The sequence below is a fragment of the Thermobia domestica genome, chromosome 8 (genome assembly GCF_964235325.1).
Source record: "Thermobia domestica chromosome 8, izTheDome1.hap1.1, whole genome shotgun sequence".
NCBI classification, from domain to species: domain Eukaryota; kingdom Metazoa; phylum Arthropoda; class Insecta; order Zygentoma; family Lepismatidae; genus Thermobia; species Thermobia domestica.
The window spans coordinates 24,310,230-24,333,015 of NC_137461.1; the positions used below are offsets into that span (position 1 = coordinate 24,310,230).

General features: G+C 34.4%; 1 protein-coding gene across 1 annotated transcript in view; it reads left to right on the forward strand.

The window, feature by feature from the left end:
* The window catches only part of LOC145692794 (tetratricopeptide repeat protein 28), a 257,632-nt gene extending 235,142 nt beyond the window's left edge, over positions 1-22,490 (forward strand). Inside the window, exons 17-22 of the mRNA XM_081768274.1 lie at positions 1,008-1,274; positions 4,325-4,534; positions 6,799-7,030; positions 10,614-10,808; positions 13,382-13,489; positions 15,623-22,490. Of these exons, the coding sequence (XP_081624400.1) occupies positions 1,008-1,274; positions 4,325-4,534; positions 6,799-7,030; positions 10,614-10,808; positions 13,382-13,489; positions 15,623-17,709 (3,099 nt within the window). The 3' untranslated portion in view covers positions 17,710-22,490. The remainder of the gene's footprint in view (positions 1-1,007; positions 1,275-4,324; positions 4,535-6,798; positions 7,031-10,613; positions 10,809-13,381; positions 13,490-15,622) is intronic.
* The last annotated feature ends 296 nt before the right edge of the window (positions 22,491-22,786 follow it).

Consider the following 22,786-nt stretch of genomic DNA (forward strand, 5'->3'; position numbering starts at 1 on the left):
TGTTGCTCTATCAGATTACATCACAGTATCCATTTATTTTTCATTATTAATTCAATTTTAAAAAAAATACATTAAATTCCTTTCACAAGAGACATTTATATGTAATACTACCATCACGCGCTCCGTACATTTACACCTTTGCCTAACTTAAGTCATTGGTCAGTCTGAAAGCGGATAATACGGGAGCACACTGATTCAGTGGTAGAGCGCATATCTCTTGTTCGTGATGTTCCCGGGTCGATGTTCCCGAATTTGTCATTCAGTATAATCACGCTACACACAAAGCAGAGAGTTTTGCTTGTTTTTGCATCATCTTCACCGTCACTTTGCGATTCAGCAAGATAATTCTCAGTCATTTTAAACGTTAAATAAAACCAGAATCTAACATTTTATTTATAACTTTTTTTTTTCCGTGGATTCACTGTTCCTATATTGCCGGAGAGTAATAAATGTACAGGGTGGCTCAAAAGTAGGTATACAGTCCCATACTGATCAGCTCACTGTATTTTATATAATTTCTAATTGTTATCAAACAGGTAGACCTAGTTTCTTTATTAATTGTGTTTAATGTCTTTCTACTTATACCTTAAGCCCGGAACAGCCGAAGCAAATAAAAACAAGCTAGAATGTTATACTTGATCAATATAGGGTGTATACCTATTTTTAGGCCATCCTGTATAAGTTTTACGTATCGTATTGTATTACCTAATTTCTATATCAAGCGAAATCGTACTATAGAAACTTATTGAGTATTTCTAAAGGCTGTATGGTATTGTTCTTATAAATACGGTGATGTAATCGGTAAATGGCAGAATTTTAAATCTTTCTTTTTAAGCTTCTTTATCATTCATGATTCAGATCAATACTATTTATGTTTAAGTGACATGTAAAGAAGATATTAGCAAATATTCACTTGGATTAATTTATTTCTTAAGTTCTTAAGATATTAACAATTTATGAATAATATAAAAATGACTGATTCGTAAATTTCACATTTCTCATTACAGGCTGGATCAACGATGGATCTACCGTCTCTGTCGGAATTCTTATTAACAGCTGCAGATCTCTTAAATCTCCGTTTGTCAGCACGCTTAGTCGTAGTCAGTTCCTGTCACACGAGAGACTATCATGGCTGGGCGAGTGCTGACGGAGTGATAGGTCTGACACGCGCGTTGTTAGCCGCTGGGGTCCAGTGCGTCCTTATTTCGCTTTGGCCTGTACCAGATACTGCAACCAAAATCCTTCTTCGGGCATTCTATTCCGCATTGCTTCAGGTAAGATTTATGATGTCATGTGCTGAAGATATTTAAGATCGATTGTATATTTATGACCTATACAATTCTACTTTTATGTTTTTCTTCTACTACCTGTACATTATTATTATTATTATTATTATTATTATTATTATTATTATTATTATTATTATTATTATTATTATTATTATTATTATTATTATTATTATTATTATTATTATTATTATTATTATTATTATTATTATTATTATTATTATTATTATTATTATTATTATTATTATTATTATTATTATTATTATTATTATTATTATTATTATTATTATTATTATTATTATTATTATTATTATTATTATTATTATTATTATTATTATTATTATTATTATTATTATTATTACTAAGTATTTTGTAAATGCTATAGAATCTGTTCAAAATAATTTTTTGGCTTGGTTACGTTGGAAGTTTAAAAACTTCAAAGATAAGAGTTTGTCTTGCATATCTAAAGACCTTTATTTGTTACCTCTAACTGATAGGCGGTGTATTTTTGATTTAAGTTTTTTTTCATAATATTCTTCAAGGTGTTTTTCTATTGATGGTCTCTGGTCCATAAGAATTCCATATCGCAATGTTAGAAATTTTGTACCCTTTATTTCGAATGTTCCTACCCTGAAGTGTTCAATTTATAAAACTATAAATACAGCCAATAAGTATTACTATGCTATAGATATCTTTCAAAGTAATTTTATTAAAATTCGTTCACAATTAATTAAAATTCTAAAGGACAAATAATTTTCTTTTTGTAAGGTGCCATCTAAATTTTTTTAAATTTTTTTTTTTTAAATTTGAAATTAAAAATTTATTTTTTAGGTTGTTTTCTTGTTCTCTTTTAACTTTCGTTCTCTTTTCCTATCATCTTTTTTCTTTTATCTTTGCTTTTTTTTTTTTTTTTTTGGGATACTACACTTCTTTTTATTATTATCATCATCTTGGTCATGAGTTTACATGTTATATGCTTAAGTGTATTTTAAATTTTTTTTTCTCTTGTTATTTTGTAAACAGCTACAACTACATTGTTAATAATAATCCAATCTTGAATTTTACTTTGTATATTTTGTATTTTTACTTTGTATTTTTTTTTCTTCCAGTTTGTAACAGATACTGCATGTTTTATGTTTTTTTTTTCAATAAATATTTTCTTTTTATTCATTTTTGTACAATCAGTTGTATAATGTTATTCTATTTGCATGCGCCCTATGTAATTTTTTTTCTTTCTTGTAAGGGGCACTTGTGGCTGTATCGCTGTTTGCTTCTAATAAACATATTAACATTATTATTATTATTATTATTATTATTATTATTATTATTATTATTATTATTATTATTATTATTATTATTATTATTATTATTATTATTATTATTATTATTAATTGAAGCTCACATATCGTATACCAAATCCCTATTTACTTCCATATAGCTCCTTGGGAATATTCCTATTCTTTCCATCAAGTCTTTTCGTAGTTTGCAATGCATTATTACACGAGTATGCCTGATGTTCCTCAGTTACTGTTTTCTTCTGTTATTTTTCTTTTCTTCCTGTCTTGTGAAGCATCAGCGAAAGTACCTGCAACATAAGTTTTCTTAGTGTGTGTATTAATTTCTGGTAAGTTATATGTATCCATTCTTGCTTCTGGATTCAGATAAGTAAATTTGTTTGGAGAATGTACGTATATATGTTTTGCCTAGCAGTAGTAGAGTCTCGAATCAGTTTGAAAGCATGTTTTGTTGTATTCAGTTTGTTTTTTAATGTACATATCGCACCCTTACTTCAAAAGTGCCACAACTAGCTAAGCGGTTAGCGTACGCGCCTTTGGCGTGTGGGACCCGAGTTCGATTCCCGGCGGGAGCTCATGTGGTTCGGATTCCACGTTAATCAGTAGGTCCACGTCTCATATAGTCTCGCTGCTGAAAGGGACGCTAAACTAAAATCAATTCAATCAATTCAATTCAAAAATTGTCAATTTTAAGTTATGTATATGTCCGGATTTGTGAGCCTGTCCTCTATCCGGCAACATAAGAATAGTCGCTCTAGCTTTACTAGAAGCTGCATGGGAGCGCTAGTTTCACTAGTAAATAACATTAAAATGAATGTATTACCAACACTTTCAAATGCGATTTACTCAAAGCTAACTTTTTTGAGTTGTGGCACTTTGAAGTAAGGGTGCGATATATTGTTACAATAGAAACATGATAAATTCTTCTAGACACATACAGGGTGTCTCAAAAGTCCCCTGACATAGAGTAAACCTGTTATTGTCAGAGTTACAACAAAATGTAAGAGAGGAAACCATCTCCAAATATGATGTTTTCAATCTAAAGTGCAGGATTTTTTTTTTTTTAAATCGGACGAGCCGTTTGGGGTGTACACTCTTTATGTCCCCAGTGTTAAATGAAACTGCAACATTGCCATTTACCTGGACCTACAACATAAGCGAATGAAGTCGTTGTCTTTTGCGCCAACGTGTCGATGGCTATCCGCCATTTCAAAAGTAATTTCATTTACTTATGTTGTGGGTCCAGGTAAATGGCAACGTTGCATTTTCATTTAACTTTGAGCGCTGAAGAGTGTACAGTACAAATAGTTCGTCCAATTTAAAAAAATCCTTCACTTTAGATTGAAAACATCATATTTGGAGACGGTTTCCCCTGTTACATAATAACAGAGTTACCCTATCTCAGGAAAGTTTTGAGACACATTGTATTTTTTCAAAAAAATGATATTTTGGTAATAAGTCTTCTTGTGACTCTAATAACACTGCATTCACGAAAGTTTTTAAGTGAGGATACATTTTTTTCTAATTACCATTACATTTGCCTCATATCAGTAAAGTCACAGATCTTGGTCATAATAATGTCATGGAAAAGTTTAAAGAAAGACTTGCCTTGATATTTAAACATTGTCCTTCATATATGGAGGTAATTTCATACAAGCAAATGATTGATTCTTTAGACGTTTAAAGATAGAATTCCTGTAAGTAGTAAAAAGTAATATTTAAATTACACTTTTTGTTGAATAGGGTTCTCGAGTAAGCAGAGCTCTGGCGGAAGCAATGCAGACTGTGCAACACACGAAACACTTTGCCCACCCAGCGAATTGGGCAGGCTTTGTGTTAGTTGGGGCTGATGTTCGTCTTTCCAACAAGGTGGCGCTCATGGGCCAGGCGCTGTGTGAATTACTAAAAACACCAGACAAGTGCAGAGATGCCTTGAGAGTGTCATTACATCTGGTAAGTTTCCATGTTATTACATCAACGGTTCTTCCTTGCATGCGTAACAACTCCTCCTTGTTGTTTATTGTAGCTATTAATGCTTCATTGAAACGGAAATGAAACCATTACATTAGTTAAAATTAAAAGATACTGCTGTCAGATCAGATCTAAAGTAAAATCTAGACACCAGTCCTACAAAACAAAGAGCGAAAATTAATACAATTAAGGCGAGTTGTGAGGTCTTTCGTAGAAATATTAATACATTACAGTCGATATGCAGGAGTGTCGTTATTTGGTAGTATGAGTTCCCAAATGCAAAGAGGAAATTGATAAGTTGGCAGCTAGACTGAAGAAACTACGAAAAAGAAGAGAGAAATGAAAAAAAAAAAGCAGTAAGAGACATATGTTCATACCCTTCAGAAATAATGAGAAACATTGGTTTTCATGGCGCTGTTGTCCTCATATTTGAATCGGTAATCAAGCTGGCTTTACTTATCACTTCTCTCTATGTTCTCGTTCTTATCTCATGTAAGTGTTGACTTCTTCCACGTCAAAACAAGCAACAAGTAATATAAACATACTAGTAAAGTATACAGGTGTTTCAAAACAACACCAACAACGTTTGGGAGGTTATTCCTGACACCATGATAAGACAAAAAATATAGACCAACCTGGGTGCGCAACAGACTTATAGGCTGCTGAAAACATGAGATAATGAACTTTAAAGCTCCATAGCTCCAAAACTATGGGAGCTACCGTAGTTGGGTCAAGACTTCACTTAGAAACTAGTATATGCCTTATTCAAGTATCCAAGTTTTAGAATCCTGTTATACTTCCGCAACAACTTTTATAGAGGTAGTTGGTGAGTTCTTCAAATTATATGCACGTAGCCAAACTCCCTTTATAAAAATTGTTTCGTGAGTACCTTAGGATTCTGAAAGATGTATTTTTGGATAGCGTACATATTAGTTCCTAAGTGAAGTCTTGACCCGACTACAGTAGGTTCCATAGGTTTGGAGCTATGGACCTTTAAAAGTTCATTTTTTCATGTTTCCGGCAGCCCATAATCAGAAAGGAGGCATTTGTGTACCCAAATCTTTACTTTTTGTCTTATCTTGGTGTCAGGAATCACCTCTCAAACGTTGTCGCTGTTGTTTTGAAACATCCTGTAGATTGATCTTTGAGCTTGGTAGGATATCTTCTCAAACAATGCGTAATATTTTTCTTTCGTGGACGTTAAAGTGAAAAATGTATATCTTTAGAAATTTCGTAGGAGTTTCGTTTCTCGTTTGCCTTATATAGAAAATGATACTAGTATTTTAATACAACTAATGAACAGTAATGCTAATAAATAAATACGTTTGTTCCTAAGTGAAGAATGTAGCAAACAAATGGTGTACTCATCATATCTTTGAAGACTTTCGAGCAAGTGTAGGTGAAAAATCTTGCTACCTAAAGAGATGAGTAGAGACTTTCCAAACTAAAGGTGGATGTTCAGCAATTCTTGAACATAACTGTGCTTGTAAAGCTATATTTACAAAATATTTTTTCTTCTTCTTTTAAATAAATTTTGTATGAGGGAGAAGAATTTACTTTACTTCTGGTTCGAAGCTACATAATTTCAAAGTTTGAGATTCATGAAAATATAATATCACACACAAAGAGTGAAAAAGTGACTGATTGGACGAGGACTCGAACCCAGGACGTCCGGCAAACTGTGCCGATGCGTTAACCACTACGCGACCCAGTCCACTTCCCAGAATAGCCACTTACTCATACTCTAGAGGTCGGTGCTCTCATCTCGGATTACATGGGTTGTACCATAGAACTCTTCGGTGATTGGACAATCCTGTGTCCTTATACCGAGCACCTTATGACGGTTGTGATTTCATATACACTATGAAAGAAGGAAACAACCGATTTTTCTTTTTTACACACCAGAATCCTCAAAAGGTGCGAATTCTATAACACACAAACACTTCTCACTCTTTGTGTGTAATAGAATTCGCACCTAAAGAGGATTCTGGTGTGTTAAAAAAAAGATCGGTTCTTTCCTCCTTTCATTAGTATATTTGAAAATAAAATAGTTCGTTTTCTTTCTTACATTTCTTCTTCTAAATGCAAATCCTGAAGAAAACTGTGTAACGTAACCCACCCTAAGTTTCATGTTTCAGAGCTTGCTCTGGAATTCTTTATATACAGTATATATATATGGGTATTCATAATATTATGCAACAACGATTCTTTACACTAAATTTACACATTGTATGGACTATTTTCAGGTTGAAAAATCTTTGCAACGCATTCATCGAGGCCAAAAAAACGCAATGTATACGACCCAAAAGAGCATCGAGAATAAAGTAGGGAATGTGAGTGGTTGGAAGGATTTATTGATTTCCGTGGGATTTCGTTTTGAACCAGCAGCCAATGGAATTCCTTCGTCAGTGTTTTTCCCGCAAAGTGACCCTGAAGAGCGTCTTACACAATGTAGTGCAAGCCTACAAGCTTTGCTTGGTAAGTCTGTGTAGTGACAGATCCGTTGGGTTTGGTTATTTTGACTTGATTAATAATGGTTTAATTATTTATTATAATAGAGGTAAAACATCTATGTTTTATAGAGTGTAATGTGTATGCTTTAAATGTCACAGGTTACCGTAAGTTCAATGGTGACAAGCAACGTAGAGTGTCTGTAGTCAATACTTAGGTTTCGGTTTACCTGTTCTCACAATAAGTTTTGGTTGTGAAGTATGTAAACCTTTTTGCTTGTTAAACTTTCTGTGAGATTTTATTTTAAAAATTGCTAGATGAAAATTCAATGTTGAAGTTTTAACTCCTTGCGTTCCAGTGACAACTCCGTTGCAAAATACCAGTGACATCCATGAGGATGTCATGAAAACGTATTCTTTATTAAGGGTCGTATTAATCCTGGAGCTAGGCATGACTTAGTTCTACTATTTCTCCGTAGGTGGCAGCACCTTAGGGACAGAAAAGACAAAAAATTGTGTTGTCTCAGTAGATGGGAGGCCTAAGGGAGCATTCAATCAGAATATACAAGTATTTGTTTTGACGATAAACAATTGACAACTTCGAGATCGGAAAAAAAGAAAAAAAGAAGAAAACTGTCCTTGATCTCCGGTCAGTGTTGCCAACCTGAAGCAGCATAAAATCCCTTCAGAACATCAAATTTTTCCCTTTTTCAGTCCAAATGTTCCAGAATGCAAATATATGTACATATATTAATCAGTAACTTGAATGCTCTTCTCGCGCGTGCACAATAACTGTGCCTTATATAACGGTCTAGACAGTCTTCTAACAGTAAATGAAAACCTGGTATTACAGCACGCACGTAAGAAAATCACGCCTGGAACGCAAGGAGTTAACTTGTTTGGAAAATGTTATGAAACTCACTTGTTAGCATCCTATAAAGTTCTGTAAATAGTGACAACTATTAAAACTATTTAAGTATGCGCCTAATATTATGGTTAAGATGTTTTTTGAAAAAATGTTATTTATTTGTAGAATATATATTCAGTTATCATTAGTATTAGTGTTTTTTTTTTTTCACTTATCATTAGTATTTGTTGTAGAATGTGAAGCTTTTAGTAGTTCCATTAATTCACATTAACTTTTTTCTTTGTTTCTTCGTTTCTTACATATGTAGTAAGATTCAAAGGTGTTTATCTCAATCCATAAGTTGAATCTACATAAAAGTCTAATGTCAGAAGTTTTGTAGTTGAGTTATATGTTTTGATAGGACTCATTTCATAGGATCTCTTTCTCTGTCATCATTTAGTTCTCTAATCCAAACTTGTCTCGATATTTTGTTTAGACACATCTATGAACTTGGCATCACATACGTTACTTCACTTTAGAAACTCTTATTTGCATTTATTTTCCAGAAAAGTTGCCTACACTGAGAATTTTTCACTGTTTATGGGTGGTTTCACGCTCGGTTTAGAATTCAGCAAAACGTTTAAAATGTTTTTAAAGTTATGTCATATTTTTGAGAATTAGGGGAATCGAATTTATTTACCTTTTTCATAGTTTCGAATCAATTTCATTAGTGTTAGCCAAGTTTAGTATTTTATATATTTTTTAAAACATTAATCTTGTCAATTCAAGTCCATCAATACATTTATTGGAACAAAACTTCTAATTCTCGACAGCTAAAAAGTTTTCAACATCAAAATTTTACATAAATAAAAAAACATAAATTGAGAAAAACACCTTTGAAACTTCTCATATATGGAAAGAAAGAAACAATAAACTTGATATAGATAAAAGAAATTAAACAAGGTTTAAAATGAAATTATGTAAAAATGTCATACATATGAACAAGTATTAATGATAATTGGTCATGTAAATATTATTTATTTCGCAAAATAAATAACATTTTCCAACAGTATAAGCTTTGAATATTCAGTTTTCATCTAGTGATTTTTAAGCTAAATTCTGGTAGCATAAATCAACCTGGCAACAATGAACAAACAAAATCTAACACCGATGTTTAATACGAAGGAAGATTAACATACTTCCATAATGAAAATATTTCTTCTGGAAACAAAATACAGCATCATATAAAGGAACAAATAAATAATAAAATTCACTAATTTCTATTCCATTCTAGTTTAAACTCTGAAGATAACAGCAAGACAAGTTGTTGAAATACTAGTCAGATTTTTATTTTTAGAATACTTCAGGTAGAATTTGCCTTATTTTTAAAGTATCCTTTGCGAAGTATCCAATTTGCAGTGAAAAAGTAGCGAGTGAGATTCGTTATCTTAGCTTAAAAGTTATAACTGACTATCACTTTCAATAAAACTAAATTACCTAAGTAACGAAATTCGTGATTTCAAATCATGATAAATTGGCTTACTTCGTTCATATATTTTCTAGCAACTACATATGTTACGTATTTATGATCATTGAAATAGTGATTAATGTATTATTATTTTACTTTCCTAGTTACATCTGTATGATACTTTTTTTTTTCTTTTTACGTTTATTGTGATCAATTCTAATAACTTTACTATTTTATGATTTTCTTAAAATAGTAAAGTTATTCTGTTATACTAATATTTGTCAGTCATGACCCGTGAGTCTTTTGAATATAAATATTGTGTCTGGTTTATTATGTTTGGGCGAGTTCTATTCCATTTTGTATGTGTAAGCGTAAATATAATACAGTATTACGAGTGAGGTTCAGAAACTAAGGTTACAAGGCCGATATTTCTAGAGCTCCGTCAGTTATAGAGGAATGAGGAGTGTGTAGTAATTGTAATACATGGAGTTGGCAATTGTGCAGAGTTTCACCTGCGACGTTAATTGTAGGTAAACACAAATGGCGACTCGTTTGGAAAACTATCCCGTTTAGTTATTCGATTTCTGTTGGCGAAACACGTAATCGCGGCTGAAATTCACCAGCAGCTGGTAGATGTTTAGGGAGAGACTGTAATGTCTCGTCTGCATGTTTCATGATGATGTCAAAAGTTTGTGACTGGTAGAGATAACGTCACCGATGAGGAGTGCAGTGGCTGACCCAGCATGGCATCAACAGATTTGAACACAGCTCGCTGGAACATCATCGACCACCCTCCGTAGAGCCCAGACGTCGCTTCAAGCGACTTCCACCTGTTCCCGCACTTGAAGGAGCACCTAAGAGGCCGTCGCTTCGCTTCAAACGAGGAGGTGAAACACTTCCTGACAACTTGGCTGAACACACAAGGACAGGATTTTTACCAGGAGGGTGTCTTCAAACTCATCCCACGATGCGACAAGTGCCTCAACCGATACTGAGACTATGTCGATAAATAACCTAATGTATGTATTATCTGCTGGCTGTATTGGTTGTATGAAATAATATATACACGTTTCACTGCAGGCTTTGTAACCTTATTTTCCGATCACTCCTCGTATATACAGAATAGTATATATATATATAAATTAAATTTAGAGAAAGGATATAGTTCGATTTCAGATTTATTTTCTTTCATTAAATGTGCTTTGACTCATGAAACGGTACTTAATTCTCTGATTTCAATTACAAATCGTATGATAATTAGAGCTTCGACATGAATATTTTATTCGTATTTTATAGGTTTGTCTAGTACCTCGCTACATGCTTTGTCAAAGCTAGTGCCAAGTGTTGAAGTTGCTGATGACATCATTAGCGTTATTAGGCAGGTGATTGGCCAAATCAGCATGAAGAATATCGAAACTGAAAGTATAGAGATTCCCATTAGTGTCAAATTGTGGAGAGTACCAGGCTGCCATGAACTTCTGGCGTCTCTAGGTAAGCTACAATTGTTTAAGTAAGCCATTTGAACTACTGACTTACAAAATAAAAACTACTCCCTTGCGCTCCTCTATTTTAGATGTACTAAACAATCATTTATCGTCGAATTCTTGGTGTTTTCGCTGGCAGCATTGTCAGTTTACAAGTAAGAAAAAGGGATTTATTGGAAATAGGATAAATAGATATTTATTATTAACAAATATCTGCACTAACATATTACGAACACAAGTTTTTTTAGGCTTCCAGTATGGATTTTCAACAGTGCAAAAATCTGAAGTCATTGCTTTTTAGAAATCCTCTGATGTTCATAAAACATAGCACGTGCATATGTGTATTCTTTCTTTTTCTTTTTCCTAATTACACTTATTACTTGGGGCAAAAGTTTGAAGCAACGCGATGAATACACATTCAAGTTATAATACCTCCATTTTTTTTTCTCAGGACTGGGAACAGATAGAAACATGCTGTTTGTTTTAAAATACGTGAGCAGTCGTTGTCAATGCGTGACAGAGATGCCAACACCGAATGGCTCACAGAACTCCAGCGACAGCGGTGAGAATGATGACTGTGCTTGATGCTTACGAAACTCGTCGTTTTCTCAATGTGTGCGGTGTAACACCGTTTCAAATTCATCAACAATTGAGTGAGACATGTGATGATGGATATGTCTAATGTACAATCGTGTGTGCAAATGTTCAAAGAAGGCAGAACGTCGTGTAACAACAAACCAAGACAATTTGAGCCTCGCACAAGTCCACGGTCTGACGACAGTGTGCACAGATCCCAGGGAAATGCCAATTTTGGAGGCGATGTGCTCCACACTCATTCGGCGATCTTCCAAAACAACTTTCTCCACTCATTCGATCATACTTCATGATATCTGTCTAGGAATTTCCCGTGTTGCAAATCGACTTCACTAGATGGGCCAATTGAGATATTATCATATACCTTTAAATTCTATTGTTTCAACATAAATCTGAGAATTTTGTCAAATCATTTTACTTCCTCAATTGGCGCTCTAAGCCTGTGTAACTGCATTTAAAATTTTCCTAAATATTCATCATACTAACGTATGAACTACTAACATGTGTTTCCTTAAATTTATGTGTGCAGTTTTACATGTTACTGTATTGTGTTTCTGTAGCGTTTATTCCTGTGATTCTTTCAATGTACTTCCATTCTAATTATCATTTAATATGGAATTCAGTTATTTCAGTGGTTGAGAATGAAATCTACCATTCGTGCATAATTCAAGTGTTATAACATTCTCTCCGATAGTTTTAATATTCCTACCTGTTCATAAAATTAGTCTGTTTCCACCACTTTCTTCCTTCTATACGCTAACCGTATTGTCTCGAGGGAGTCCAACAAATAATTCTCAGATTGAATATTAGTGAAAAAAGACAAAAAATAAAATTCAAGGGAATTGCATATCACACTCTATAGTTGAGACTTTTAACAAGTTTGTGTGAAAAGATACATACATCCAGTTGAAGTTCAGTCCATATTCAGATTGTCTGTTCAAATTATTAGGGCGATATAATACCCGAGACCCCTCAAAATATATCGAAATCTTATGAGGGTTTCAGACTATACATAACTTATTTTGACATTTTCAAGAAATGTCTTCATTAGGACAACGTACTTTTTGTGTTATAAAATAAATGTAATCAAAAACGGTATGTGATTATCAATTATGTGAAGAATGTATGTACTACCCACGAAAAGGCTTTTCCGAATTTTGTAGGAGTAGTTTATTGTAGGGTGTGTCAAAACAACACCAACATCGTTTGAGAGGTGATTCCTAACACTAAGTTAAGACAAAAAGTATAGACCAACCTGGGTGCAGAAATCCGTCATTTCGGAGGTATAGGCTGCCGAAAACATGAAAAAAGAACTTTAAAGGTCTATTGCTCCAATATTATGGGACCTACATAGTCAGGTCAAGACTTCACTTAGGAACTAATACGTACACTATTCAAAAATACATGTTTCAGAATCCTGGAGAACTCATGCAACAATTTTTATAGAGGGAGTTTGGCTACGGGCATGTAATTTGAAGTACTCACCAATTACCTCTGTAAAAATTGTTGCGGAAGTACTGCAGGATTCTGAAACATGGATATTTGGATAGAACGCATACTAGTTCCTGCATGACCGACTATGGTAGGTCCCATAGTTTTGGAGCTATGGACATTTAAAGTTCATTTTTTCATGTTTTCGGCAACCGATAACTCCGAAATGACGAATTTCTGCACCCAGGTTGGTCTATACATTTTGTCTTACCTTGGTGTTAGGAATCATCTCCCAAACTTTGTTGGTGTTGTTTTGAGACACTCTGTGTATATATATTGAAAATAGCAAAAATGTATTATTAAATACGAAGAATAAACTGTATAGAAACATCTGATAATTTGTATCTCAATTTTTGTATGTGTAACTATTCCTAATCGTAAACCTACTAGCATCATTTCCGTATTCAAATTGGTTGTTGATAAATTAGTGATTCAAACTAATAAAGAAAGAAATACTTATAAATTTCTAACTCTGGTTTATTTGATATTTTCCAGGATTTGATCTGATGGAAGTGGGTCAAGACGAGGTGACTCTGCGAACGGGAAAACAAGCGAACAAACGTAGCATCCAGTTTGTACTGCAGGCTCTTTTGGCTTTGTTTGGTAAGTTTAGTTGTGTGTTGGGAGGCAGGATGCTTATTGAGTTGTGTGTTGGGAGACAGGATGCTTATTGAGTTGTGTGTTGGGAGACAGGATGCTTATTGAGTTGTGTGTTGGGAGACAGGATGCTTATTGAGTTGTGTGTTGGGAGACAGGATGCTTATTGAGTTGTGTGTTGGGAGATAGGATGCTTATTGAGTTGTGTGTTGGGAGACAGGATGCTTATTGGAGTATTACTTGTAGTAAAATCACTCACTGAGGGAAGGCTGTAGAAGCCTTTATTCATCCTTTAAAAAAAAAAAAAAAAAAAAAAAAAGTAAAATCTTCGAAGCATAAAACATATATTATGAATCATTCAACGCAGTTATTCTGAACTTCTCTTGAGATTAACTAAAGTTAGAAACTTTTATTTTTATTGGTCTTACAATGTATAAAGCTTAAATTTTCACTAATTTGATTATTCATTAATCAGGTCAATGACAGTTCCAAGAAATGTTTACCGCTATACGCTAACCATATTGTTACAAGGGAGCTTAACAACTGGTGCTTGAGTTGTTCCTCTTACATGTTAGATTGAATATTAGTTTAAAAAAAAGCGAATTGCATATCATACGCTTATTGTTGAGAATTTTAAACAGATTTAGATTATAGTAATAATAGAGTATTTTAATTCATTAAGATAAAGATGATACAAATCCAGTAGCTTGTATATTACATGTATTATTATAAAATATTCATGTTAATCCAAACTGAAAGAAGATCATATGTCCACCGCCTTTACTACTGAAACTATGGAAGTTTTCAGCCAGGAAGCTAGGGAATTCCTAAAGGGAATTGGCTCGAAATTAAATCTAAAGACGGAAGATCCGAAAAGTGCACAATTTCAGCGCATTACTTTAGCAATACAGTGAGGTAATGCGGTTAGCATTTTAAGTTCCTTCCCTTCTTCTTAAATGGAAGACATTTTTTACTTGAAATGAACCGGAAAACTTTGGATTGTAAACTATTTAAGTTTTGTTAACTACCTGATATTTCTCTTGCTTCCAGAGATGTGGAAGACAGACTACACAATTTTGTTATTAATTTTTATTTATTCGAGTATTAACTCAACATACTTAGATTGAATTCAAATTTATAATATTGCGTGTTTTATTAATAAAATGTGTCTGTATATGACTAAGTAATGATACGATATGTATATTAAGTATGTATATGATTTGTAGCACGACATAGTCAATGAATTTCTTCATCATAGGGTGTTTTCTTCTGTTAATAGCCATATAAAATTTGGGAATTTTTAGTTTTTTTTTCTTTCTTTTTTTTTTTTTTTAATGCATTTATGCTGGTGTACTGGTATATCCTCAAAATATTAACATTAATATATATAATAAGGGAACTAGAGTGGGTGGTCCGAAGAGCATTCTAATAAAAGTGATCCTGATTTGAAAATGTTTGAGAAATACTGCATTAATGTAGATGTGAGTTAATATTTATACAGGGTGAGTCAAAATGATGTTCTCGATTTCGATGATTGTATTTTTGCTTTTAATAACGTGTATGTAAACAGAGACTCCACACACTAATTGGTCAACTCTTTTTTTTTTTTTTTTTCAAACATATTATAAATGTTTAATATGCGATTCACGATACAAACATCTATAAGCAAGTTTTTGCCAAAATTCATCCTAGCATGTCAGGGTGGATATCGGCCTTAGCTGTAGTGATGCGCTCACGCAATTTAACCATAGTTGTAAAAAATGGCAGCACAAATACCTTAAATTTTCCACAGAAATGCCGTTGAACTTGCACAACAGACTTAGTCACATGAAAATCAAACACAAGAGAACACTCTGTGATTTGTAGAAACCATAGTGCGCACTTCGACTAAACTGCTTCGTGATGGACGTCTGTGTAACTGCATCTCTACAATAGAAAGACAAAAACCTTTTGAGATTATATTCCAGAAAAAAAATATTGGCAAGAAAAGCTCATTACTGTTCGAATAATAAATTAACGAAATCGGGAAAATCATTTTGACTCACCCGGTATACCTTGTGCTATTACTGTTACTATTCTTATTCTGATGAAATGCTTTAATTTGTCGCTGATTTTTTGTCCGTAATTTTCTAATTGCAGATACACAAGAAGCACCAAAGAGTTTAAGTATCGATTCTTCAAGTTCTTTAGAAAGTTTAGAGTCGCTGGAAGCAGATATGGACGAAGGCAGTGGTCAACCGCCATCCCCTCCTATTCCATCGATACCGCCTCTGCCTTTTGTGCCTCCCCGACGGACAACTCCTTTGATCCTTGGCCACACGGGAGCATTCACCAGCTACGTCCGTCGACGGGGAGAACCGGATGGTAGAACTGCTTGTGCTGGTGATGTCAAAGGGCGAGAAAGTGATGCTGCATTTACACCAAGCCCCGTGGATTCTGTGACACGTCCCTTGTATTCTTCTCAACACGGTGGAGCAATCGGAGCGAACGGAATGTCACCAACCTCTACGAGTCCTTGCATGGCTCTAACATTAGCTCACCAAAATAGGATCCGGAACCATTACAACAACGGTTCTCCTCCAACGAGTGACGGTGGAGTTGGTGGTCACGGCGGTTCTCATCGTCCTGATTCCTCAAGCAGCACCAGTTCCATGACTGATTGGGAGAATGGACATGCGACAGTACGCCGCCAACCGATCACGTCTACCTCTGGGCCGCATCGTCAGGTCTCTACCCAGCAGTCAGCAGCTCCTGATTCATCTTCCGTGGATTCGCTTCATCCTCTTCCACCATCACTACTCGGTGCTCCAATTGGACGATTAGGCAACAAATCAGTTTTGTATAAATCTGGATCAAGGAACAGTTCAGGATTCGAATCGCAGAGTTCCGATTCTGATTTTGGACCTAATCATTCATCTATTGGTGGTGTTGGACGAGGAGGTGGGCATGTCAAATCAGTGTATACGACAGGTCGCAATCTTTCTGCGGGACTTAAACTGAACAGCGCAGCATCTAGTGGATCCACGATAGACAGGTTAAGTGTTCGAACAGAAATTGGCCCTATCAATGTGAAAAAGCACGAAGAAACCAATAAAGCCTGCAAATCTTCGTCAGTTGGTTTTGCTTCAGTGCTTGGTGATCAAAGTGGCTGTGGACCTAGTAAGACAATTCGAAACTCTTCGGAACATGCACGATTACAACCTATGGTTCGTGGCATGATGGGACATAATACGTCAGTTCCTACATCTTCCCATTCTACAGACAGCAGCAGTGGGGGAGGGTTGTATTTCCCTCATTCAACAGACACGGACACTGGACCATCTGTGATAAAAGGCGCCGAAGATGTTGCTGGGAAAGCATCAGGAACTTTGAGCCATAATAATATCCAGGATCATATTATAGCTACTCAGTTGCGAAGACTGAACCGAGAGTTGACTCCTATTTCAGATGTGTATCATGAAAGAAACATTGGTTTAGGTTTAGCCCCTCCTCTTTCGAAGCTTCTAATGGCAGGCCCTCCTAGTGATCGTGGTGGGAAAGACCAAACTAGTAAGTTGTTGGACGATAGTTTAGCGAACTTTGATAATATCACCCTTTCCGATGACGCTGCAAGCCAACAAAGTGCCGGTACGTGTAAAATAGATTCAGTTCTTCCGTCGATGTTATTATCAAAATCCTCATCGACGTCAGTATCAAGTAAACCGTGGTTATCTCTGCACTTCCATAACGATAACGAACTTAGTGAAAGTGGACGAGATGGATCCGGTTCGTCGGGAAACAAAAGCTCACCGTCTGGAAGTGATCTCAGCAGACGTGACGAAGGTGACGGCCGATCGATCACTGATTCGCAGTGTAGCAGTACGTATTCGCCAAGTGCTATTAAGTCTGCCGTATCTCAGAGGACGTACTTCAACCCGCGCCAAGATCAAAGTGGCAGCAACACGGGATTTTCAACTAAGGCAGGCGATACTGCAAGTCACCTGAATGATCCTAAAACTATTCATCGGACGAACGGTGTTTTAAGTCTTAGTGAAGAATGTGCAACGAGTAACAGTGTTTCTGAAAGTGATCGACAGAGAACAGTGATTGTGAATAATGAAGATTCGATTGCAAGTAGTGAAGATACTGTGAGAAAACCGTCAATGATGAATAAACATGGTTCTGCGCGAGGTGTGCTTAAGTCGAATAGGTTTACGAATTTCGGTCAGCAGCCATCACAATGCTAGTATTTTGTGTGTGTGTGACTTAATGTTTGAATGATGTATGTTTCTTTGTATGTAATGAGTTATATTGTAAGCTGTAGAACTTACTCATGTGCTACCGTTTTGTTATTCTTCATTCGAGTTAAAATATTTTGGAAATATTTATTTGATGAACATATAAATAATTGTATCAGTATTTTGTGTGAAAGACATTATGCACTAAGCCATAAAATCTGGAGCGAATGGGAAGAGTCATGAACAGTGTTCTTATCTCAATGAAATCGTGCTCTACACACCTGCCACAATTCTCAGCATACTTCCTGTAGCGTTTTATCATATTTCTTGATAATTCCTCAGGCGTTCCACCATACTTCTTTATATTTCCTCAAGCGTTCCACTATATTTCTTTATACTTCCTCAAGCGTTCCACCATGTTACTTTATACTTCCTCAAGGATTCCACCCTATTTCTTTATACTTCCTCGAGTGTTCTACCACATTCCTTTGAATCCCTCTCAGAATGGGCAGCATTTGCAGGGGCTATCCTGTCGCAGAGATGATTCAGATTTCGTACTTTCATACCAAACGCCTCAGAATTCAAAATTTCCCATTCGGTGGAGGTGAGGAGATAATATTGTCCGTTTCAAAAGTCCTATTCTTTCGGCTTGGAGACATGTCATGCAACCAGTGAAGTATTGCATTTATTGCAGTTTTAGAGCAAACTTGTAGAATATACAGTAGAGTATTGACATTTTGATTCAGATCGGATATATGTCCAAAAGACAAAAAAGTATAGACCAACCTGGGTGTACAAATGCTTCCTTTCGGAGTTATAGGCTGCCAAAAACATGAAAAAATGAACTTTAAAGGTTCATAGCTCCAATACAATGGGACCTACCGTAGTCGGGTCAAGACTTCACTTACGAGCTACCATGTGCTCTACCCAAATATCCAAGTTTCAGAATCCTGCTGTACTTTCATAACAATTTTTACAGACGTAGTTGGTGAGTACTTCAAATTTTATGCATATAGCCATATTATATACATATATTCTCCTTCCTCTATAATAATTGTTGCGTGAGTACCTTAGGATTTTGAAACATCTATTTTTGAATAGCGCACATATTAGTTCCAAAGTGAAGTTCTTACCCGACTACGGTAGGTCCCATAGTTTTGGAGCTATTGACTTTAAAAAGTTCATTTTTTTATGTTTTCGACAGCCTATAACTCCGAAAGTAAGCATTTGTGCACTCGGGTTGGTCTGTACTTTTTGTCTTATCTTGGTGTCAAGAATCACCTCCCAAACGTTGTCGGTGTTGTTTTCAAACACCCTATATTATATATGTGTAATAAATGATGAAAGAATACTTCAAATATGGATATAACCAGTGTTTTTTTTCTCTTGGTATGGAGTACTTTATTAAGAATTTTTGTGTGTGAAGTTTAGAAATTTCTAGACACTTTTATTTTTGTGTTTAATAATATATGCATTTGAAAGGTAATACATCAACAGATGGCAGCATCTGTCAATTTCTTCTATTCGTTTAGATTTGAACCTTGCCCTCGCATTCAGTCAGAAGGTACATTGTTTTCCAGAAAAAAAAGTACTGGATATAACTATGATTTCTGAATGTATATTTGTTAGAAGTGTTTTTATTAAGAGTACTTTCTTTATGTATCATTGTATAAATCTCTAACAGGTTATTGAAATTTGATAAACTATATGGTACTCCTTTCACATTTTATATTCTGTCGTGTATGCTGTGTATGGCTGTATTGTTTTCTAACATCTTACTTGTATATTTTAATAAACCAGTTCCTTGATGAATTCTGAGAGATTCAACAAAGACCGCGTTATATGTTTATGTTACTCTTTCATATGAACCAGATGTGAACGGTAAATATTTTTTTTCTTTAACGTAAACTTCCAGAAAATGTGATATCACATAATTTAAAAATGTGATATGACATAATTTATTACCTTTTCCATCGTCATATTTGTATTTAAAATTAAAATAAAACAAAAGATGTTAGATAGAAATATCTCTTTAGTAACTTCAAAATGAATACAAAGGAAGCGTCTTGCCTTTGAAACATTAGGCTTTAATTTTCAGCCACCACAAGCTACAGCTTTCTTCCGAACCAGGTTAATTTTGGCTGATTAAATGTTAATTCAGCAACAAATATTCTAATGTCACTCAACCGTAATCCACATCATATATATGTAGTTTTATTTATTTATTGTTTCAAAAATGAAGTAATCATTTTGAGTATTTTAAATTTAATTAAATCTAAAACTAATTTCCATCCAATACTAGGGGGAGGAAGAGGCTGACTGAAGCACTCAGCAGCTAAAAATTCAGCCTATCGTTTGAAATGACAGGACAAACATATATTTGTGGATATTCGATTTAGTATTAAAAATTCTCTCTTGTGATGTATCATAAAACTTTTAGTAAACCTACTTTTTAAAAAAATGATAGAAACAGTCAATACTTAAAAAAAAAAAACTACAAAAAAAAAAAAAAAAAAAAAAAACCTACATTATTGAGCAGCACAACTTGTAAGTTAATTTTGCCACGTCATACGCTTCATCAATATAGCAGGTACTACTCTCACATTATTGAATAGCAAAGCTTTACTTCAGTACTGTTCTTACAGAAGCAATAAGGAACTTCTTAAAATAGCTGGGTATTTTACATTATCGTAGTTCATAGTTTCTAAAAACTTACATTGTAGAAGTTCAGTATTATTTTTATTTATATTCTGCGCTATTTTGAAAGTAAAAAGCATACACATATAAAATATGCAGTACTACAGTGTGTTCCGAAAGTGCTTTTTACATTTCAGTTCACTATCATTCTGTAACGATAGTGAATGCAAATGTGGGAAGGATTTTGCAAAAACTTTGTACAGTGTGTATCGCAATTTCTTTTGTGTATATGGATATATAAATGGATGGTGCCATATATCGACAAAACAGGCACAAAAACTTACTTATTGCATTTCTTAATTAGCACTCAAGAACATTTTAGTAGAAATACAGCATTGTAATAGTGGGGGACATATTTAATCAAATTATTATAAGCATTATTGTTCTTGACTATAGAAGTATAGAATGTTTAATTTATAATTTTCAAATCGACTTTTAAAGTGAGTTCAAAGAACTACCAACTACAATATAAAACTTTTTTTTTTAAAAATATACATTTTAAGGGAACGACATTATACATAGTAATTCAGTAAAATTGAAGAGATGGGTTTTAAAAAATCGAATCAATAATAAAGAGAACCCATGGACCTTTTAATCATTGTATTTCTTTCATTGTTGGGAATTTGATTGTCACCTTAGTAGTATGATTCCAATCAACTTTTCGTCTTTGGTCACAGTCATCTCTGGAATTAAACTGAATTACTGTGAATGATTTCGCTGTCTCTATTGGTGAGTTGTCATATCTTAACGCTAGGTCTTAACAGTGTTGAATACCTATGCCATTTGAATTTTCTAACCATTGATTTATATCAGAAATTATTTTTTCCTGTTTACTTTGAAAGCAACTGGAATTGTAATTTGATTTGATTTGATTTGACTGACTTCTTTTAACTCCTTGACTGCTACCAGTCTCTTACATGGCGCACATTCGTAAGCGCCGAAAGTGTAATTTTGCAGGGGAAGCATTTCAAGAAATATCAAACAATACAAGAATGTCGTTTACGCCAGTTGAACATTCCATAAGAAAATGTATGAGAGATCGAATTATGCCACTTCCTTAGATCGTCAGATTATAGAGTAAGCTTTGAAGTGTCCCCAGTTGAAAGATTTCATTTTATTAAATTTTGGGGCTTACGTCTCTACGTCATATAAGCGACGATATGTGTTGATGACCGTTATCACCTGTGCGCCACAGGCAACAGTTCGCCAGTAACATTTTGTTTCCGCCTTTGTTTTAGGCGTATAAATATATGATTTTTCTTCGTGGATGTTTTTGAATATACGTGGCGTGGACATTAAATTTTGAATCCTACGCCGTATGTTTGTAATTGCACACACAACTATAAAACCACCGCGACAAAGTACAATATATCGTTTGCATATGGAAAATCATATAGGAGGGCCGTGTGTATGAAATTCCAACACACGTAAGTCAACAAAATTTAATTTCCACGAAATAAGAGATTTAAATATATTTGTTATTTAGGATTTTAAATTCGTAATCAAATTTAAGGAATAATAATTTATATATAATATAATTTCCATTTTGAAAAAGCAATGGATATTTAACTAGAGGAAGAAATAAGTAAAATCACACCATTAAAATTCCAGCTCAACAAGAAAAATAGAAAAAAAATCCGTATACATCAATAGGCTAAAAAATATCATTTGCGTATGTACTCAACACGGTTAAGGAAAGGATTTACAAAGATGCCAAGTTGTTGTTTCTCTGCACGCACACCAAATTTTCCCAATAAATTCAAAACTGTTATCTGACTTCTACAGAAAACGTGATAGCATGTGTGTAAGGTCTTCGTTTTGTTGATTGTAAATATGTGTGTATGCAACTGAAGTGCCAGTGTGATGATGGAAATACATTGCCAAAAGTATTTGTTCTCTTTCCTTTTGGATGTGTTACCATATCCATTGTAAATATGTAATATATTGGCGGAACAGTGTAATTATAATAGTATATATTATGACTGAAAATGTTAAAAATTTTTCTATACAGTTTGTTTTACTGCATCTTTTTGTATGTGATACGAAAATTGATCAACAGTCAAATAAAATGTTATGTATATATAATTTAGTAAGTTCTGTGTTTTAATTACTCAACCAATTTATCATTGCTTAAACCTCTATGAGTAGACAACGCCCTCCGGCAGTCCTTTTGGTTGGCCGATTTATGACGTAGGAGTGGGCTTTTGCAATCAGATAAAGGTCAGGGAGAAACACTAGAGCAAAGGAGGGAAGGGGGATGAGGTAGAATAGGATAAGCCAGTGTTGGCAGTGTACGCGTAGTTGTGAATCCACTGTACTATGAAAGTAAAACCACCGGCTACGATATCGATGATGTTGCTTGCATGTCACCAGTGCTTTTTTTTCCCCC